General features: G+C 37.0%; 1 protein-coding gene across 1 annotated transcript in view; it reads right to left on the bottom strand.

Moving 5' to 3' along the window:
* Positions 1-22,783, bottom strand: part of ZNF451 (zinc finger protein 451) — a 47,466-nt gene that overhangs the window by 13,324 nt on the left and 11,359 nt on the right. The window contains exons 4-8 of the mRNA XM_006835778.1: positions 19,498-19,517; positions 10,813-10,991; positions 8,969-9,095; positions 5,217-5,370; positions 4,535-4,682 (exon numbers count right to left, since the gene is read on the bottom strand). Coding sequence (XP_006835841.1) covers positions 4,535-4,682; positions 5,217-5,370; positions 8,969-9,095; positions 10,813-10,991; positions 19,498-19,517 — 628 coding nt within the window. The remainder of the gene's footprint in view (positions 1-4,534; positions 4,683-5,216; positions 5,371-8,968; positions 9,096-10,812; positions 10,992-19,497; positions 19,518-22,783) is intronic.

The following is a 22,783-nucleotide window of genomic DNA, read 5'->3' as shown; positions in this document are numbered from 1 at the left end:
GTTCAAACTGACCTTGCAGCCTAGTGTTTATCCTACAGTGCCACACCAGGACTCCAAATGAATATTTTGCAGTCATAAAACGGACTGAAGTTTTGATACATGCTACAATATGGATAAGGAGCTCTGGTAGTGTAGTGGTTATGAGTCGGGCTGCTAAACCTAAGAGTCAGCAGTTGGAAACTACCAGCTGTTCCATGGGAGAAATATGAGGCTTTCTGCTCCGGGTAAAGATTTACAGCCTCGGAAACCCTGTACAGAGTCACTATAAGTCGGAACAGGCTCCACGGCACATAACCACCACCACCACCACCACAATATGGATGAATCTTGAAGACATTAAGCTAAGCAAAGTAAGCCAGATACAAAAAGACAAGTAGTAAATGATTCTACTTATATGAGGTTTCATAGAGATAGAAAGTAAACATAGGTTACAAGGGGCTGACCATAAATTGTTTAATGAGTACCGAGTTTGTTTGGGATAAAAAAATAATAATAATCTGGAAATAGGAGTGATGGTTACAAAACACTGTAAATGTACTTTATGCTATTGAATTGTAAACTAAAAAACGGTTAAAATGGTGAGTTCTATGTTATATATTTTTACCACAATAAAAAATATAAAGGCCCATTTCTTTTACTTAAAAAAGAGTCTAATTAAAAGGAAAGCAGATAAACTCAACTTCATAAAAACTAAAAAAATTTGTGTTATAAAGAGCTTTATCAAGAAAATAAGGCAACCCACAGAATGGGAGAATTATTTGCAAACTGCATTATCAGATAAGGAACTGGAACCTAAAATATATTTAAAACATCTTACAAATAAAACAATAAAAAAACACAATTCAAATAAAAAATTGAAAAAAGACTTGAATATCTATTTCTGCAAAGATACACAAATGGCAAATAAGTACTTGAAAAATGTTCAATATCGCTGGTTATTGTTGTTAAGTACCATCTAGTCTGTTCTGAATCATAGCAACCCTGTATAGGGTTTCCGAGGAGTGGCTGGTGGGTTTGAACCACTGACCTTGTACTTAGCTGTCAAAAGCTTACTGTAAAGTGCCACACTAGTATACCTGAAAAAGTTTAGCAGTTCCTCATAAAGTTAAACAGCAATTTCACTCAAGAGAACCAGGGAAAAACTGTCCATGCAAAAGGCTTGGACTTATGTTTATAGTAGCATTGCTTAAAATTGCACTAAAGTGGAAACAACCTAAATACCTATCAACCAATGAACTAATGAACAATGGATGTTGGCACACTGGCTAAAACATTCAGTTGAGAAATGGCTGGCAGGTTGAACTCACTATTCTCTGCACAGGTAACAGGTGTGGCAAGATACGTTCTGCAAAGATTTAAAGCCTTGAGAACCCTATGGGGCAATTCTACTCTGTCCTCCAAAGTCGTTAAGAGTGACAAACACCTCTACAGAAGTAGGTTTAATTTGGTATATCCAAAAAATAGAATATTTTTGAAAATACAAATGAAGCAATAACACAAGTTGCAACCTGGATTAACCTTGAAAACATTATGCTAAATGGAAAAATCTAGTAACCAAAATCCATATTTAATAGGCCTACATTTACAAGGATGTACAAAATACGCAAATCCTATTAGTGGTTGTCAGGCACTGGTGGAAGAGGTGAATGGGGAATGATTATGAATAGGCATAGGATTTGGGGGATGATTAAAATGTTCGGAAATTAAATGGTGATGATGGTTGTATAGCATAGCAAATTACACTAAAAAAAATCACTGAATTGTATACTTTAAAAGGGTTTATTTTATGCTATGTGAATTCCGGGGCTTATGACACCTAAAAGCCAAACTGTTTGATAAAAACAGCACAAAGAACGAGGGGACATTAAACAAAATTGACTGCATGATGAGGCTATTAGGGACAAAGAGGAACTTTCGATACATATAAAAGGTAAATACATCCATTAAGAAAAATATAATAAAACCCTGAATATTTAGAAATTAACTCCCCAAATCTTTAGAAATTATTTATTTCTTTTAATTTATTAAAAAAAATTTTGTTACCATTGATATACAGCAAATTATATACCAATTAAATTGTCTCTACATGTACAATTCAGTGACAATGATCATAATCTTCATTTGTTCAACCTTTCTCACCCTCCATTTCTGAGTTGTAGATAACGTATGTCACCACTCATCTGTCACTGTGGTGGCTTGTGAGTTGCTGTGACTCTGAAAGCTATGTCCCTGGTATTTTAAATACCAGCAGGGTCACCCATGGTGGATAAGATTCAGATGAACTTCCAAACAAAGACAAACGAGGAAGAAGGGAAGGAGTGAATAACTACTTCCGAATAGTTAGTCCCTGAAAACCTTATGAATAGCAGGAAAAAATATTGTCAGATATAGTGCCAGAAAATGAGCCCCTCAAGTTGGATGGCAATCAAAATGTAACTGGGAAGACCTGCGTCCTCAAAGTAGAGTTGACCGTGATGACACAAATGATGTAAAGCCCATGGGAGAAAAGCCCGCGGGACCTTCATTTGCTGAAGGGACACAACTCAAAATGAAGAGAAACAGCTATAAACATCCACTGAAAATCAGAACATGGAACGTACGAAGTATGAATCTAGGAAAAACGGAAGTTGTAAAAAATGAAATGTAACACATAAACATCACTATTTTAGGCATTAGTGAGCTGAAATGGACTGGTATTAGCCATTTTGAATCTGATGACCACATGGTTTACTATGCCAGAAATGACAAACTGAAGAGGAATGGCGTTGCATTCATCGTCAAAAAGAACATATCCAGATTAGTCACAAGGTACACTGCTGTCTGTGATAGTATAATATCCATGTGCCTACAGGGAAGACCAGTTAATACCACTATTATTCAAATTTATGCATCAACCACTAAAGCCAGTAAGAATAAAATAGAAGAATTCTACCAACTTCTTCAATCTGAAATTAATCAAACATGCAATCAAAATGTATTGCTCATTACTGGTGATTGGAATTCAAAGGTTGGGAGCAAAGAGGAAGGATCAGTAGTTGGAAAATATGGCCTTGGTGATAGAAATGCTGCTGGAGATCTCATGATAGAATTCTGCAAAATCAATGATTTGTTCATTTCAAATACCTTCTTTAGACAGCAAAAGAGATGACTATACACATGGACCTCACCAGATGGAATACACAGAAATCAAATTGACACATCTGTGGAAAGAGACAATGGGAACGCTCTATATCATCAGTCAAAACAAGGCAAGGGGCAGACTGTGGAACAGACCATCAATTACTCAAATGCAAATTCAAACTGAAGCTGAAGAAAATGAAAACAAGTCCACAAGAGCCAAAATATGATCTTGAATATATCCCACTTGAATTTAGAGATGATCTGAAGAACAGCTTTCATACATTAAACACTACAGAACAAAAACCAGAAGAGTTGTGGGATGACATCAAGATCATCATGTAAGAAGAAAACAAAAAGTCATTGAGAAGACAAGAAAGAAGGAAAAGGTCAAAATGGAAGTCAGAAGAGACACTGAAACTTGCTCTCCAGCGTAGAGATGCTAAAGCAAATGGAAGAAATGAGGAGGTCCAAGAAATGAACAGAAAATTTCAAAGATCAGCTCGAGAAGATAAAGCCAAATATTACAACAAAATGTGCAAATTTCTGGAGTCAGAAAACCAAAAAGGACGAACACACGGAGCATTTCTCAAGCTGGAGGAACTGAAGAAAAATTTCAAGCCTCGACTTTCATTACTGAAAGATTCTCTGGGCAAATGATTGGCTGATGCAAAAAGCATCAAAGAAGATGTTAGGAATACACAGAGTTATTGTACCAAAGGGAAATGGTTAATGTTCAACCGTTTCAAGAGGTAGCATATGATCAAGAGCCAATGATAATGAAGGAGGAAGTCCAAGGTACACTGAAGGAACTGGTACAGAACAAGGCGCCAGGAATTAATGGAATAAAAATTGAAATCTTTCAAGAAAGTGAGGCCGCACTGAAGGCACTCACTCATCTCTGTCAAAATGATTAGAAGAGATCCGTATCTGTGCCTATTCCAAAGAAAGGTGACCCAAAGGAATGCGGAAATTATTGGACAATCTCTTTGATATCCCATGAGAGTAAAGTTTTACTAAAGGTAATACAGAATACACATACTTACCAACAAAGAAATGTTAATTTGTTTTATGTTGACAGCAATATTAATACATTCACATTTTCAAAATTTCTGACGCCTTTCAGAAATTTTTAATTCCTTCCAAGGTAAATGGTCAGTCTCACTTTAAAAGGATTGAATAAAATGCTGAATTGCTGACTCATGCTGCTAATGAACATTCCATTAAGATTATCTTACACAAAAAGAATGAGAATGTCCACACAGTATACAGATGTAACTAATGTCACTAAATAAATGTTGCAGAAGCTGTTAAAATAGGAACTTAAACTGCTGTTTAAATCTTCACTTCAAGTACAATATTATTTAAAATAATAATAAAATATTCCCTTACAACCCAAGACCAGAGCTATACAAACCTGAAATGAGCAGTGAGCTCCATGTGAGAATATAGTGTCTGGTGGCAAGCCACACACTTGACTTGAAATGGAACATCTTTGCAGAGGCTGATCAAAAGTTTCTTTGCAAAAGATGGAAATGATATTGGATGTGCTAATCTTTTGTTATCTGTAAAACAAAATAAACTAACTTAAAATGTTCTTGGCATATAGGGTAACCCAACCTTCCTCCCCACTGCCTTTTTCAACTTCAGTTGGAGTAAGTAAAACAGCTATTTATATGATAAAAATCTATGGGAAACTATTTTCTAGCCTAATTGCCATTGTTGTTAAGTGCCATCATGTCAGTTTTGAAGCATAGTGATCCTGGTACAGCGTTTCTGAGGAACGACTGGTGGGTTTGAATCTAATTGCTAATGATGATGAATTCATCCCTGAATTAAAACTGGAGGCATAAGGGTAGAGAAACAACAGCTATCCAGATATCATGGCTATATGAACATTTTCCTGAATAAATGTTTTCTTCCCAAAGTAAATAAATCTTATTCTTAGGTACAGAAAAATGTTGAGAATCTTAAAAAATTAAGAATTGTTTATATATGTTTCAATGTTATGGTTTCCAAAATAACATAGGATAATTAATCTCAAAAATTAACTAAGATTGATAAATCAGCAAAGCTTAGTCTAATATTTTTTAACATACCACTCAGTTTAAAACTCTGAAGGAAATGATTCTTTCCAGACATATGCTTGAAACACTCATCCTTGCTGTTAAAAAGAAGGAAACAATTTGGACATGCAAAACACTGGATAATCTGAGGAAGAAGGTTGTTTTTATGTCCATCATCTGCAGCTTCCTAAAATATAATGCAAAGTTGTATTATAGACAACTGAAATCAATATTCAATGCTTAAAATTAGCTTTCAGTAACTCCTATTTATCTTTGAAATATTTTATATCAATTTTTTATTTTGTTGTGGAAACTACACATAGCAAAACATATTACACGAATTCAGCAATTTGTACACTAACAATTCAGTGACAAGTTATGCAGCCATTCTTATCCTCTTCTGTTCTGCGTTGTTTCTCACCCACTAACAAACTCACTGTCCTCTAAATCCTTATCAATTTCTAACATAAAAGCTGTTTTCCTGAATGTGAATGGTCAGGTTTTTTTGTTTTGTTTTTGGTAACTGAGGTAATATAATGAAATTTTGTTATTTTATTCCCTTAAAAACAAATTAGAGGTGTCTGCCCGTTGTCTACTGTTGGGAGTTGGGCGCCAAATTTTGCAAAATCTTATAAAGAAAACCTCACTCTCACTAAAAGAAAATAACAAAAAACAACAAATTAGAAGCATGTTTCTGTGACAATAAACATAGATGCATATTTGCTTTCTATGTATTTTTCATACACACCCGTATGCATTACATAAATATATAAATGTGTTCATATCACGTAAACTTTCTCTAATGTTTTGTTTTGTTCCCTACTGGTGTAGCACTGTCAGATTAGCACTGGATTGTAAACTACAAGTTCAGCAGTTCACACCCACAAGCTTCTACGTGGAAACCCTATACAGGGTTGCTATGAGTTGCAACCGACTCCACAGCACTTAACATGTTGTCCCCAAAACCTATGTTTACAAATATATGCATTCTTCCATGTAAACTTCTCCAGGGCTATCAGTTACAAAAATATGTATATATAACATATAAAATGCAATGTCCATGCTTTATCAAACATTGCTCCATTTTACAGACCCTCTGCTTTAGACTTCTTATTTCACAAAACCTAATGGCAATCCCTAAAAATCAACTGGAATTCAATCTTTATGATTGTGGGTCTACTGTGATTTAATCAAACATTCATTTCTAGTTTTTATTGTCAATATAAACAGTGATCTAAACCTCCTTGAACATATGTTCTTTACTACTTTTCTTTATCAGCAATAGCCTTGTTGGACTGAAGGGTACACATATTTAAATGTTTAAAGAACCTGGTAGCAATATATGAGTTTTTAAAATTCTTGCCAATGAGTTGATACTCATTGTCGCTTTAAGCTGCATTTCCCTGTCTACTCGAGAATGTGAACATTTCTTCATATATTAGTCAACTATCTGGATGCATGCCTCTGTGCACTGTTTATTTTATGTTCTTTGCATCATTTCTCAATTGGTTTGGTTTTCTCCCCTCCTGTTCAATTTATATCATTTGTTGTATCCCAAACTGACCTGCCTCATTCTCTGTTGTAAATATTTTTCCAAATACCTTTTTTAAGTTTAAAATATTTTATTTAGTAAAACAGGCATGTCATTTTTTGAATTTCTACGTTTTCACTTAGTTAAGAACTTCCTTTACCTTCAAATTAGGGGAAAATAGTACATAATCATGCATATTGTTGTTGTTGATAAGTGCCGTCGAGTTGATTCCTACTCACAGTGAACTGTGTATAGGGTATCTGAAGAGTAGTTGATGAGTTTGAACCACTAACCTCATGGTAAGCAGTCAAGTGCTGATCCTGCAGCACCAAGCCAGTACCCATTTACATAGATAAGTGCGTGTATATAAAGATAATGTAACTCCGTTAATGGATTACAGATCCTCAGAGTAATTGTCTTAAAACTTACGTTGTGCCTTCTGAGATTTAAAATCATGAACACAAAGAATATCAAAATAGTTGTGCTGTGCTTACCTGAAGCAACAGGAGGAGGAACAGAAAAATTGTATTTATATTAAATATATCTACCACATGCCAAGCATCTCATTAGGGTTTCTAAACATATTTTTCCATTCATCTACATAACAACCTCATGAAGTACTATTTTCATTATCAACAAGAGAGAAAACTGAAATTCAGATGAAATTAACCAACTTAACCTTAACCCTCCCTCCCACTATATCTCTCGAAGATATATAGCTACCATTCAAATCCAGCTTTATGTCTTTGATGATAAATTCTATACACTTTGCACTATTACCCTTCATTTTAATTTGTTAAGTACCACAACAGAAAAAACACCCAGGAGGAAATTTTGCATTTCAATAAGAAAATTCTAAATTATAAGGCATTTACTACTTGAAAAACGCAAAAGATAAAATTTAAATCTTTAGTTCAACTGTCAGTTCAATACAGAACTTATTAAAATTGTTTATTCAACAGAAGGAAAATGTGCAATTAGTATATACAAAGCATAATAAAATGTACATATAAAAAGTATATAGTCACCCTTTAGTATTCACAGGGGATTAGTTTCAGGGTCCCCCGACAATACCAAAATCTGAAGATGCTCATGTCTCTTACACAATTGCTGTTGTTGTTGTTAAGTGCCATGGAATCAGTTCCAACTCAGAGTGACCCTGTACAGGGTTTCCAAGTTTCTGGTAAGCTTGAACCATTGACCTTGCAGTCCAATGCATTAACTGACAGAGCCACAAAAGGACTTCCTCTTACATACATACTATGATGTAGTACTTGTATATAAGCAATCCACATCCTCCTGTATGCTTTGAATCATCCTTAAATTACTTATAATACAATGTACATGCTATGTAAATAGCACATTTAAACTTCCTTCTAGCCTTTGAGGGATTACTTTGACCACTTTATTAGTCTTCCTTCCCTTTATTTTCAATTGGCAGGATGAAGAAGGGCCAATTATATAGCACTGTTGACCATATGGCTAGTATACTCCAGGGCTTAATCTACAATTCTAGACTAAAATGTCTTCCAACTCTAAATGTCTAAAGCATTATATGATTTATCATGTTACCATCTTGTAAGAGTCCCCCTATTTGCCAATATCAAATTTAAAATCCTGTGCTTTTACAATCAGGTTGCTACCTGTGTCTGGAGTGCACAAAACCATGCTAAGGTTCAATGGTTCACTGTTGTTGTTGTTAAGTGTTGTCTAGTCGATTCTGACCCATAGTGTCCCTGTATAGGGTTTCCAGGAGCAGCTGGTGAGCTTGAAGCTCCGACCTTGAAGTTCAAGCGACTTTGCAGTCTGATGCATTAGCCCACAGCGCCACATCAGGACTCTTCAATGGTTTGCTAGGGAGGACTTAAGTATTCAGCATACACTGAGTGTTTACTACAGTGAAAGGATACAAAACAAAATCAGCAAAACCAGTTTATGTCCAGTCACTTCCAACTCATGAAAACTTCATGTAGGCTGGAGTGTAACTATGTTCCACGTGGCTTTCATTGGTTAATTTTTTGACCAGGATATTGCCAGAGCTTTCTTCTGAAGCACCTCTTAAATGGTGTCTTTTAGCTATCAGCTGCCAACAAAATTTAATGCTTCAAATCATTTTACTTACAGCAGAAAACCATAATTTTGATAGTTGTTTGCATCACTGGTGACTGCAATCTTGACAGCACCAAGAAATCTACATCCTACACCATGATTCTCTAGAAAGACACCTAGTTTTAACTTAGGATGTGGTTCTTACCTTAGCTAAAAGGTGATCCCGATACTGTTGTTGAGTGACAAAATTTTTGTAACATATTACACAAGCAAAGGAATTGACAGAAGGTCCATGTAGTGTAATTGTTGGATCACATGGAGAGTGATCAAACCTAGTTAGCAAAAGAGAGATGACATTAGAAAAGGGACTGAACTATTGCTCCATTTTAGGTTAAACACACATACACACACACAACTTCACATTTCTTTACTGAAATAAAGTTCTTTATATTCAAGAAAAATTAAGTGGCTCCCAAATGCCAGGCAACCATTTAAATAATAATCTCATGTTAAGATTTCAGGGACATCTTTATATCTATAAATAGTTTTTGGTCCTTTATTTAATGTTTATTTTAATCCTTTAACGAATATCTGCCGTTTTAAACAGCCTCAAAAACTTTAAGTAATTAAGATATGCTGTTGTTGTTGTATGCTGTCGAGTCGGTTCTGACCCATAGCGACCCTGTATAGGGTTTCCAAGGAGCAGCTGGTGAGCTTGAACCACCGACCTTGCAGTTTAAACGGCTCTGCAGTCTGGCACATTAACCCACAGCACCACACCAGGATCCAATTAAGGTATAGTAATACCCAATTATTTATACAATGCTCTAGCTCCCTCTAGGGGTCTCTCAATATAAGGCAAGGCATGTGAAATTAATACTGTTACATGCAGTCAAGTGATTATGACTTATGGTAACCCCATGTGTGTGAAGGTAGAAATGAGCTCAATATGATTTCCAATGGCTGTTTGGTTTTTTTTTTTAGTTCAACAGGCCTTTCTCTGAGATGCCTCTGGGTGGACTCAAATCTCCAACTTTTCAATTAGCAGCTGAGCAATCAAGTAGAGTGAGAAATTAGAAAACAGTCTTGAACTTCTCAATTTCTTATCTTTGAACTATAAGAATCAAACCAGAGATGACTGTGACGATCAAAATATTGAATGCCTCTTTATCTGAGTCTTGGTGTGGTAGGACTGGACTCAAGGTTTGTGTGAACTGCATGGTCAATAGTTCAAACACATCAGCTGCTCCCTGGAATCCCTATAAAGGATTCACTGATTCAGAAATGACATGACAGCACTTAACACAACAGCAACAACTATTAAACAATACAGTAAATGATAAACTGGATTTGATAAAAGAATACTTCCTTCTTGTTAATTTTACTTCATTTGTCCTGTTTTTATCATTTATTTCCTAATACCATATTACTTTTTTGGGGCTGACCAAGTATCTTTGTTCTGTTTCTTGAAACTGGCATTTATGAGCTAGATTTCTCTAAAATTCATACAACTACATATCAGTGTAAGAAGCCTGTTTAAAAATTTATGAAGATATATCATGAAAAAACGCATTTAATGATTGCATCTATAAAGACAGAATATCGCTAGAAAATCTGGCTTCTATCGAGCCTTTCTGGAACCATAACAAATATAAACTGAAAATAATTATAATATTGTTATTAAGTACCATAAAGTTAGTTCTGACCCTGTATAGGGTTTTCAAAGAGTAGCTGGTGGGTTTTAATTCCAACCATGCAGTTAAACAGTTCAGTGTTTACCTTACAGCACACACACTAGGACTCCAATTATATCACTACGTTAAGTGCTGTCGAGTTAATTTCAACTGATAGCAACCTTGTGTGGAGTTTACAAGGAGCAGCTGCGAGTCTGAATTGCCAGCTTGTGGTTCAAATTGACCTTGAAGTCTACCACATTACCTATATTGAGTATAATGTTATAATCATAATCTTGCTTTCATGTTACAAAATCACTTAGTAACTGATTTGATCTTCATCATCTAGTCTGAATATCATACTTATCATACTTACCTTTTCAAGTGTCCTAAGAGAAGGTGTCCATTGTCAAACTGCTTGTTACAGTGCATTATGGGACATGCAATTGGTTTCCCAGACACCCGCATTTGTCCTCCTCTTCGAAATGAACTTTTTGTGCCAGAATGAATTATGCCTGTTTTGAGTCCTGCATCAGAATATGAATTCTTAAGCTTCTAGTTGTAATCAAAATAATGAGATTATGAAACAGCATCAACTAAGTAGTCCTAATTGTAATTGTCTATAATCGCATTAAATAATTACATAACCCAAAAGTAAATCAAGTTATTTGATACATGAAAAGCAGTCAACATTTCCAAGTAGCATTATCTAGGAGAAGAGAGAAAAGAAAACTGTTTTATTAAGCTCAGCAATCAGAAAATATTAAAGATCAAAAAAATATTTTGTAGATCAGTTTGTTCTACAAAAGTTCCCATCCTCCCTTGCTATTGTTTATTTAAGTCAGCAATAATAATTTCTTCTCTTATTTTCTCTTTTAACTATTGTAACCACATTCAAAGATTTAGTTATATTATGTTGTTGTTGTTAAATGTCATCAAGTCGGTTCTGACTCACAGTGACCCTGTATAGGATTTCTGAGGAGCAGTTGGTGGGTGTGAACAGCTGACCGTTTGGTTCGCAGTCCAGTATTGATCCTACTGAGCATATGAATTCTATGAAAATTCTGTTAAACCATCTAACTGGGGCTGGGATTGAGAGGAGAGGAGAGGGCAGGGAGAGTACATAATTACATCAAAACTAATCCTAAATTTGAGATCTGTTTATTAAGGGTGTTGTTGTTGTTGTTATGTGCCGTGGAATCGGTTCCAACTCACAGTGACCCTGTATAGGGTTTCCAAGGCAGTAAATCTTTACGGGAGCAGAAACCCTCATCTTTTTCCCGTGGAACAGCTGGTAGTTTCGAGCTGCTGACCTTGCGGTTCACAGCCCAATTCGTAACCACTACACTACCAGAGCTCCTTTGGACACATGCACTTTACTTTCCCTGTTAAAAATAACCTGAGAACACATTTTCAATTCTTGTCTCTGCAGTTGGAAAGTTGAGATCGAGCTTCAGTAATAGCCAGAAGGGTGGACAGTGAGCCCCATAGTCAAATTGAGAGAGACAGGATGGCATTTCCTCATGAAATTTTAGTAAAAACAATGACTATGTCTGATTGAATTCTGTCAATTCAATTCATAGAACAATATGGTGCTACTACTGGCAGAGATGAAGAGCAGAGATGTCAGCTTGAGGACTAGGGTGCGCCTGACCCAGGCCATTGTGTTTTCAATAGCCTCATATGGATGCGAAAGCTGGACAGTGAATAAAGAGGATCGTAGAAGAATTGATGCCTTTGAGTTGTGGTGTTGGAGGAGAATACTGAGGGTGCCATGGACTGCCAAAAGAACCAATAGATCTGTTTTGGAAGAAGTGCAGCCAGAGTGCTCCTTGGAGGCCAGGATGGCTAAGCTTCGTCTCTCCTACTTTGGACATGTAGTCCGGAGGAAACAATCGTTGGAGAAGGATGTCATGCTGGGTAGGGTAGAGGGTCAGAGAAAAAGAGGAAGACCTCCAACGAGATGGATCGGCCAGGTGGCATCATTGATGGACTCGGGGGTGGCAGCGGTGGTGAGGTTGGCCCAGGATCGAGCATTGTTTCGTTCTGCTGTGCATGGGGTCGCTATGAGTCGGTTCCGACTCGATGGCACCTGACAACAACAACAACAACACTGGCAGAGAGTTTTTGTCATCGCTGTGAACAGTTTTTTTTTTTTTTAATGCTTTATTGTGAAATATGTGATAGTTTACATGGGAGGACATAAGCTTCGCATTGATCCTGTTGTATATCATTTCCTTGCCATAGTTACAATCTCTTCCATGCATCATCGATCAACCAAAGGGTATACCCGGGTAAGCCTGTCCCCCTGTCATCCACACACCATCCCCCCTCTCTCTCCAGGTCCGAAGTTTCCAGCTGCTCCATCTCTCCACGTCATCATCTCTGCCTGCATCCCTGGCATCACTGCTTCTCTGGATAGGGTTCCATTCTCTGCTTTTCTCCTTTGATGGTCCCAGGGACCTCTGCTCCTAGACTGCAAGGTTAATCACTCCCCTCCCTTTGCCCCAAAACATCCACCTTTATTTACATTTCCAGCCCTTACAATCTCAGTCCTGATAACAATTATTTGCTATTGTATCGCAAGAGACCTATCCGCATCCGCTTTCATCAGCCCTGACTAGGCAGAATGGATACTACTCAGTGGAGATTCTACCTTGCTCTACGCCCTCTGGATCTAGGTTCCCTCTTGAAAGCTTGTAAGCCAGTCACTTCTTGCCTCTGTAGCCTCCCCCATTCTGGGTAGCCAATGTCCAAGTTACCCAAGCCTGTCCTCTCCTTGTGCGGAGGAGGTGGGAATAATCCTCTCTGTGAAGATTTGAACCATTGCTTTTGCTGGTCAGTCATGCACTTTATCATCTGGAATGTCTTCACTCAAGTACTCAGGACAACTTCCTTCCAAGACCTCAGCGATGCATTTGATTGACTTGAGTTTGTGAACATCTTCAACAGTAGACCTAACTTTCTCACCAGGGCCATCAATCTTGACCGATGCTCCTGGCTGAGCAAAACAGGTGATTTTGTAGGTGTAGATGGTGTGTAGGGTTTTCCAACATTTCAATAACTGTGGTGCATTCAATTCCAACATCACCTAGTACTACAATGTTAAGACAGTAAGAGCATATGCTTACTGCTATGAAATGGTGAATACGGTTGGTGCCAGAAGGATTTTGATAGATAATTGTTGTTGCTAAGTGCTGTAAAGTCAGTTGTGACTCATAGCGATCCTATATAGGGTTAGAGAGGAGCAGCTGTTGAGTTTGACCTTGAGGTTGACTGTTTACCCTATGGCACCACACTAGGACTCTGTGGACCTTCTCTTAATACTACCTCTTGTGGACTGTTTCACTCAAATGCCCTGAATACTTCATAGAACAGAAAACTCTATAAAGCCCCTAACCATTTAACTAAAACAGATTATTACAAGGAGGCTTCAAAAAGTTCATGGAAAAAAATCCTTTAACTTTTAATTCTCCTTTTCCATGAACTTGTTGAAGCCCCTCATATTTCCTTAACGTAATCTAGTTTTAAAATTCAAAAATGGTTATATATGCTTCAAGTTTCATTTGCTTTTTTGTTGTTTTAGTTCTTACTGGCAGAAGGAACAAGGATGCCTCAATGAAAATACCAAACTACTTTAAAATATGCTCTAATAACAAAGAATGAACAGTATAGCTTTAAGCATACTTAAGTTTCAACAAGGCATCGAATAACAATATGCCTTCCTTTCTTTCTTTAAAATATAACCAGAATTATGGCTGTTCTATTTATTGTCCAATCATATTCCAGATGTCTGCTGGGATTTGTGTTTTGCCAATATAGAGCCTCTGGATTAAAAAGAAAGTTGAAGAAAATAATCAACTGAAAGAGAGAGTCTTTTTTATGAGAAGGGGGGGAAAATTTAACAGTATATAGAACATTATTTTTATTACAAATTATTCCATTTCATACAAACTGGATCAGTTATACAGCTCTATAAAGAGAAGTCTAAAATATGAAGAACTATACACAGTCTCTCTGCTATTCATAAGGTTTTCAGTGACTAAGTATTTGGGAGTAATTCGTCACTCCTTCTTCCTAGTGTCTTTGTTTGGAAGCTCACCATGGGTGATCCTGCTGGTATTTAAAATCACCTTATAAATAGCAGAGAAACACTGGCAGATATAGTGCCGGAAAATGAGCCCGTCACGTTGGAAGGCACTCAACATGTGACTGGGGAAGAGCTGCCTCCTCAAAGTAGAGTAGACTATAATGATGCAAATGTAGTAAAGACCATGAGAGTAAAACATGCAGAACCTTCATTTGCTGATGGGACACAACTCAAAATGAAGAGAAACAGCTTTCAAAATCCATTAATAATCGGAACATGGAATGTACTAAGTATGAATCTAGGAAAATTGGAAATTATAAAAAATGAAATGCAGCACATAAACATCAACATCTTAGGCATTAGTGAGCTGAGATGAACTGGTATTGGCCATTTTGAATCTGACAGCCACGTGGTTTTTTATGCTGGGAATGACAAACTGAAGAGGAACGGTGTTGCATTCATTGTCACAAAGAACACATCCAGACCAGTCGTGAGGTACAACACTGTCTGTGATAGGATAATATCCATGCACCTACAGGGAAGCCCAGTTAATACCACTATTATTCAAATTTAGACACCAACCACTAAAGCCAGTGAGGATGAAATAGAAGAATTCTACCAACTTCTTCAATTTGAAATTGATCAAACATGCAATTAAGATGTATTGATCATTACTGGTAATTGGAATTCAAAGGTTGGGAGCAAAGAGGAAGGATCAGTAGTTGGAAAATATGACCTTGGTGATAGAAATGATGCTGGAGATTGCAAGACAGAATTCTGCAAAATCAATGATTTGTTCATTTCAAATGCCTTCTTTAGACAGCATAACAGACGATTATACACGCGGACCTCATCAGATGGAATACACAGAAATCAAATTTACTACATATGTGGGAAGAGACAATGGAAAAACTCTATATCATCAGTCAAAACAAGGCCAGGGGCAGACTGTAGAAAAGTTTATCAACTGCTCATATGCAAATTCACACTGAAGATGAAAAAAATGAAAACAAATCCATGAGGGACAAAATATGACCTTGAATATATCCCACCTGAATTCAGAGATCACCTAAAGAACAGATTTGATACAACAGTAAAGACTGAAGGCCAGAAGAGTTGTGGATGACATCAAGAACATCATACAAGAAAGCAGAAAGTCATTAAAAAGACAAGAAAGAACGAAAAGGTCAAAAGGATGTCAGAAGAGACACTGAAACTTGCTTTCCAGCATAAAGATGTTAAAGGAAATGGAAGAAATAAGGAGGTATAAGAGCTGAATAGAAAATTTCAAGGTTCGCTCGAGAAGACAAAGTCAAATATTACAACAAAATGTGCAAAGAACTGGAGTCAGAAAACCAAAAAGGAATAATACACTCAGCATTTCTCAAGCTGGAGGAACTGAAGAAAAAATTCAAGCCTCAACTTTCGTTACTGAAGGATTCTCTGGGCAAATTATGGAATGATGCAGAAAGCATCAAAAGAATATGGAAGGAATACACAGTCACTGTACCAAAAGGAACTGGTTAATGTTCAACCATTTCAAGAAGTAGCATATGATCCAGAGCCAATGATACTGAAGGAAGAAGTCCAGGGTACATTAAAGGAACTGGCAAAGAATGAGCCTCCGGGAACTGATGGAATAAAAATTGAAATCTTTCAAGAAAGTGAGGCGGCACTGGAAGCACTCACTCATCTCTGCCAAGAAATCTGGAAGATATCTGGCCAACTGATTGGGACAGATCCGTATTTGTGCCCATTCCAAAGAGAGGTGACCCAACAGAATGCGGACATCATCAGGCAATATCTTTAATATCCCATTTGAGTAGTTTTATTAAGGTAACACAGAAACAACTGCAAGCATACACTGACAGAAAACTTCTAGGGGTTCAAGCCGGATCCAGAAAAGGCCGTGGACTGAGGGATATCATTGCTGATGTCTGATGGGTCTTGACTGAAAGCAGAGAATACCAGAAAGATGTTTACCTGTGCTTTATTGACTACGCAAAGGCTTTCGATTGTGTGGATCATGACAAGCTATGGACAAGTTTGAGAAGTATGAGTATTCCTGAACACTTAATTGTGCTCATGAGGAATCTGTACATGGACCAAGAGGCAGTTGTTCAAACAGAACATGGGAACATTGAATGGTTTAAAATTAAGTAAGAAAGGTGTGTGACAGGGTTGTATTCTTTCTACATACTTATTCAACCTGTATGCTGAGCAAATATTCCAAGATGCTGGGTTCTATGAAGAAAGACGTGGTATCAGGATTGGAGGAAGACTCATTAACAACCTGTGATATGCAGATGATACAACCTTGCTTGCTGAAAGTTACCTGTACTTAAAAGTATTTACTGATGAAGATCAAAGACCACAGCCTTCGGTATAGATTGTGTCTCAATGTGAAGCAAACAAAACTCCTCACCACTGGACCAATAAACAACATTCTTATCAATGGAGAAAAGATTGAAGTTGTCAAGGACTTCATTCTTCTTAGATCAACTATCAACACACATGGAAGCAACAGTCAAGAAATCAGAGGACGTATTGCATTAGGCAAATGAGCTGCACAAGACCTTTTTCCAGTGTTGAAGAGCAAAGATGTCAGTCAGCTTGAGGACTAAGGTACGCCTGACCCAAGACATGGTATTTTCAATAACCTCATATGCATGCAAAAGCTGGACAGTGAATAAGGAAGACCGTAAAAGAATTGATGATTTTGAGTTACGATGTTGGAGGAGAATACTGAAAGTGCCATGGGCTGCCAAACGAACCAACAGATCTGTGTTGGAAGAAGTGCAGCCCTAGTGCTCCTAGGAGGCTATGATGGCCAAATTTAATCTCTTACATTTTGGACATGTTTTCAGGAAGGACCAGGATATCATGTTTGGTAAGGTAGAGGGTAGAGAAAAAGAGGAAGACCCCCAGTGAGATGGATTGGCAAAGTGATAGCATCAATGCACTCAAGTGACGTAAAAATTGTGAGGTTGTCCCAGGACCACTATTTTGTTCTGTTGTACATAGGGTTGCTATGAGTCAGTACCGACTTGACGGCACCTAACAACAAGAAAAACATAAAGTACTTTTAATCAAATAACCAAGCCATAATAGATGAGTACTTGGGAATCTATTGAATGAATCCTTTAAAAAGCTACTTAAGAAGCAAAATTTCATTTTATAATTAAAAAAAAACCCCAACATTAATCTCTATTTTTTTCCAGGTATGTCCTCTTCAAAGACCTCAGCACTCTTCTAATCTACTCTTTTGGAATATAACAACACCAAATACAACAAAATGCTTGAGTAGTTATTCTAACAATAGGTATCAAATGTCATTTTCCATTACTTCTATAAAGGTACCAGGCAAAATGAACCCATCACAAAAAAAGCCCGTAACTCCAGGCTCATACTTATCAGTCATCAATGAACTGAAAGTAACATGACAGCAAATAAAATGCCAAGTCTTTCAGATATCATAAAGACACAGCAATTAACTGACTTGTTCCCACTAAGCCTGTCTAAGGAAAATACAATCTGATGCTCATGAATTTGACTTCCAATGTATTCTAATAATCTAGAGATCAGGTCTTAGTCCTAAAAGAGCATATTACTGGCCCAAGAACCACTGAATATAGAACTTTAATGTATGAGACTCATATGAAATGATTTTTAGAAGCGACCTTACAGATGATAAAGCCTTACAGGTCTAGCCCATTTGCCTAACAAAATAATCTAGGGATATTCTAAAAACTGAGGATACCCTAGGAGAATCTCTGGAGGTAAAGTCCAGACATCTGTTTAGAAAGCTCCCAATTAAAAAAAAAAAATTTTTGTGGAAAAATGAACACAACAAAGCCTTCACCAATTCAACAATATCCACTTGTGCAATTCAGTAATACTGATCACATTCTTCATGTTGTACAACTGTTATTGCTATCATTTTCAAATTATTCTACTACCATTAACATAAAGTCAATGTCCACTAAACAAAACTCCCTTTTTCCCCCTTTCACTCCCAGCAACCACTAACCTTTGGATTCTAAATAAAGGAGAGGGCTTCAAAAAGTTTGTGGAAAAATGGAATTAACAGATAATGGAATTTTTTCCATAAACTTTTTGAAGCATCTTCAAATATCTACTTATTTCAAATGCATGTAAGTGTGTAAGTAGTTCTCCTTTGTGACAACTTATTTCACTCAGCATGTTTTCTAGGCTCACACATGTGGCATGCATCAAGACTTCCCTTCTCTTTATGGCTGGGTAATAATTCCACTGCATGTATCTACCACATTTTGTTTTATCTATTCATCTGTTGATGGATATTTAGGTGGTTTCCATCTTAAGGCTACGGTGAAAAATGCTGCAGTGAACAATGGTGTACAGGTTTCTGTTTGCTTTACTGTTTTCGTGTCTTCTGAATATATATTTAGGATTGTGACAACTGTATCATACAGCTATATGTTTAACTTTTTGCAAAACTGCCAAACTATTATCCACCAACTGTACCGTTTACATTTCCTCCACCATTGGATGAAGGTTCCACTTTCTCTACAACCTTAACAACTATTTTTTTCTGTTTTTTTTTTTTTTTGGTCACTGCCATTCATTATAGTTTTGATTTAAAGAACCTCTGGTGCAACAGTGAGTTATGTGTTGGGCTGCTAACCATAAGGTCAACAGTTTGAATTCATAAGCCACTTCACAGGAGGAAGAGGAGGCTTTCTGTTCCCATACAGATGTACAGCCTCTGAATCCCTACATCGAGTGACAGAGTTGGAATCAACTTTGCCAGTGTTTGGTTGACTGGAATGGCACATGACTCAGGGTATCTTTTAATGTTCTTGCTGGCCATTTGAATATCTTCTGGTAAAATGCCTATGCAAGTTTCGGTCCCATTTTAATGAGTTGCTTGTGAAAAGCTCCCTGTTGATTCTAATGAGGCTAAGATGAAACCACTAAGCTAATCATTACCTTCTTCCACTGAGAATTGACTGAAAAGGGGGGATTTAAAAAGTTTGTTGACAAATATAACTGAAAGTTAATGGAAATTTTCCACAAAAATTTTTGAAGTCCATTGTATATTAAGAGAAAGTTTAAAGCCATAGGCTTTAATTGAATAGTACAAAGAGCAAAACCATTTATCATAATTCCTAAGTATCTTTTGTTAAGCAGATCTGGAATGACAAACCTTTGGTTCATCTAAACACTCAGATTTGGCATCCAATTTCTAGGCTTCCTATCTATGTTCAATATGCAAATATTTAGTCATCTAAGTATAATATTCAAGGAGCTCTGGCAGCACAGTGGTTATGAGTCGGACTGCTAATCTCACAGTCAGCAGTTTGAAACTACCAGCGTTTCTGCGGAGAAAGACGAGGCGTTCTGCTCCCGTAAAGATGTACAGCCTCGGAAACCCTATACAGGGTCGCTATGAGTTGAAACCGACTCCACAGCACATAACTACCACCAAAATAAAATGGCCGTATTAACTCAGCATCATCTGTGGGACTAAGGATTAGTCAAACAGGCAAGAGAAAATAAAAGAGCAAACACATTTTAAAAGGGTGGTCTGGACATTTGCCAGGCACAAACAGATTGGGAGGTAAGAAGGGAATATATTTTGAGTGAGAAGCCATTTGCCAAAAATAACATGGAGGTATCAAATGGGAACAACTACTAATTGTTGTTGTTAAGTGCTGTTGAGTAGATTCCAACCCATAGCGACCCTGTATAGGGTGTCCCAGGAGCAGCTGGTGAGCTTGAACCACTGATCTTATAATTCAAATGACTTTGCATTCTGATGCATTAATTCACAGCGCCACACCAGGATTCCAAATACTAATAGATACACATTATTAATTATTTTATAAATGGTAATCTGTCCTTTTTCAAAGAAACCCTATTCCCCAAGCCCATGAAAACTTACTTTAGAACTACAAAATAACTTGTTAATTTTATGTGCAATGGAGTTGGTTCCAACTTGTGGAGACCCTGTGCACAATCCTCAGAATTTTTTCATTTGACAATTCATATCGGATGGATCTTCTTATTTTTCACTGACCCTCCATTTAACCTAGCATAATACCCTTCCCCAGAAACTGGTCCCTCCTGGTAACATGTCCAAAGTATGGGAGACAAAGACTCACCATCCTGGCTTCTAAGGAATATTCTGGCGGCATTTTTCCCAGGAGATTTGTTTGTTCTTCTGGCTAGTACATAGTACTTCTAGTATTCTTTTCCAATACCATTTAACTCAAATGTATTTGAATGTGCATCCAAGCAAAATGAAGTCTTTTGACAACTTCAATCTCCATTTATTATGATGTTATTTACTGGTCCAGTTATAAGGATTTTTGCTGTCTTTACATTGAGATGTAATCCATTCTGAAGACTGTAGTCTTGGATCTTCATCAGTAATTATTTTAAGTCCTCTTCACTTTCAGAAAGCACAATGCAGGTTGTTAATGAGTCTTCCTATAATCCTGATGCCACACTCTTCTTCATATAATCCAGCTTCTTAGATTATTTGCTCAGCATATATACTGAATAAGTACAGCTACAGGATACATCCCTGACCTACACATTTCCTGATTTTAAATCATCCAATATCCCCTTGCTCTGTTCTAATGACTGCCTCTTGGTCTATGTATAAACTCCTCACAAACACAATTAACTGTTCTGGAATATCCATTCTTTACAATGTTATCCATAATTTGTCATGATCCACACAATCAAAAGCCTTTGGATAGTCAGTAAAACTTAAGTAAACATCTTTCTGGTATTTTCTGTTTTCTGTCAAGATCCATCTGATGTCAGAAATGAAATCCCTAGTTTTACATCCTCTTCTGAATCTCTCTTGAATTTATGACAAGTTCCTTTTGATATACTGTTGCAACTGTTTTTAATTACATCAGCAAATTTTTATCTGCATGATAGTAACGATACTATTAGATGATTTCTGCATTCAGTTGGGCCACTTTTCTTTGAAATGGGCCCAAATCTGGATTTCCACCAATTGGTTGGCAAAGTACTGTCTTCCAAATTTCTTGGCACAGATGAATTAAGAGCCTCAAGTACTGCCATTCAATCAGTTCAAACTCATAGTGACCTAGCACAGGGTTTCTGAGGTTATAAATCTTTACAGAAGCAAAAACCCTCATCTTTCTCCTGAGGAGAGACTGATAGATTTGAACTACTGGCCTTGAGGGTAGCTGGCCAACTAGTAATTTACTAATGTTACCAAGCTGAAATGGACAGGTATTGGCCATTTTGAATTGGAACATCATGATTTACTATGCCAGGAACACCAAATTGAAGAAGAATGGCAACGTGTTCATCGTCAAAAAGAACATTTCAAGATCTATCTTGTAGTACAATGTTACCTGTGAAAGGATAATATCCATACACCTACAAGGAAGACCAGTTAATACCACTATTATTCAAATAAACATACCAACTACTAAAGCCAGTGATGATGACACTGAATAATGCTACCAACGTCTTCAGTCTGAAATTGAATAAGCATGCAATCTAGATGCACTGATTATTATTGGTGATTGAAATGCAAAAGTTGGAAACAAAGAGGAAGGATCAATAGTTGGAAAATATGGTCTTGGAGATAGAAGTGATGCTGGAGATAGTATGATAAAATTTTGTAAAACCAATGAGTACTTCACTGCAAATAACTTCTTTCAACAATATAAAAGGTTGACTACACAGATCATGGACCTATCAGATGGAAAAAACAGAAATCAAACTGACTACATCTGTGGGAAGAGATGATAGAGCAGCTCAGTATCATCAGCCAAAACAAGACCAGGCGCTAATTGTGCACTTGCTCATATGTGAGTTCAAGCTGAAGCTGAAAGAAATTAAAAAAGGTCCGTGAGAGCCAAAACATAACCTTGAGCACCGTTGTTGTTAATTAAGTGCTGTCCAGTCAGCTCTAACTCACAGCGACCCTTGTACAGGGTTTCTGAGGGTTCCCTAGTAAGACTGAGCCACCAACGTTACAGTCAGCAGTCAAGTGTTTATCTTACAGGATCACACTAGGACTCCAAATATAGCCAATTTACATATAGAGACCATCACAAGAATATATTTGACACATTAGACACTATATCAAGGAAGACCAGAAGAGTTGTAGGATGACATCAAGAACATCACATAGGAAGAAAAGTTCATTTAAAAAACAGGAAAGACAAAAATGGATGTCAGGAGAGATAGAAATTTGCTCATGAGCATAAAGAGGCTGGAC

This window comes from Chrysochloris asiatica, unplaced genomic scaffold, assembly GCF_000296735.1.
Source record: "Chrysochloris asiatica unplaced genomic scaffold, ChrAsi1.0 scaffold00019, whole genome shotgun sequence".
NCBI lineage: Eukaryota > Metazoa > Chordata > Mammalia > Afrosoricida > Chrysochloridae > Chrysochloris > Chrysochloris asiatica.
Note: the sequence above shows the minus strand (reverse complement) of the source record. Positions and strands in the feature narration are given on the sequence as shown.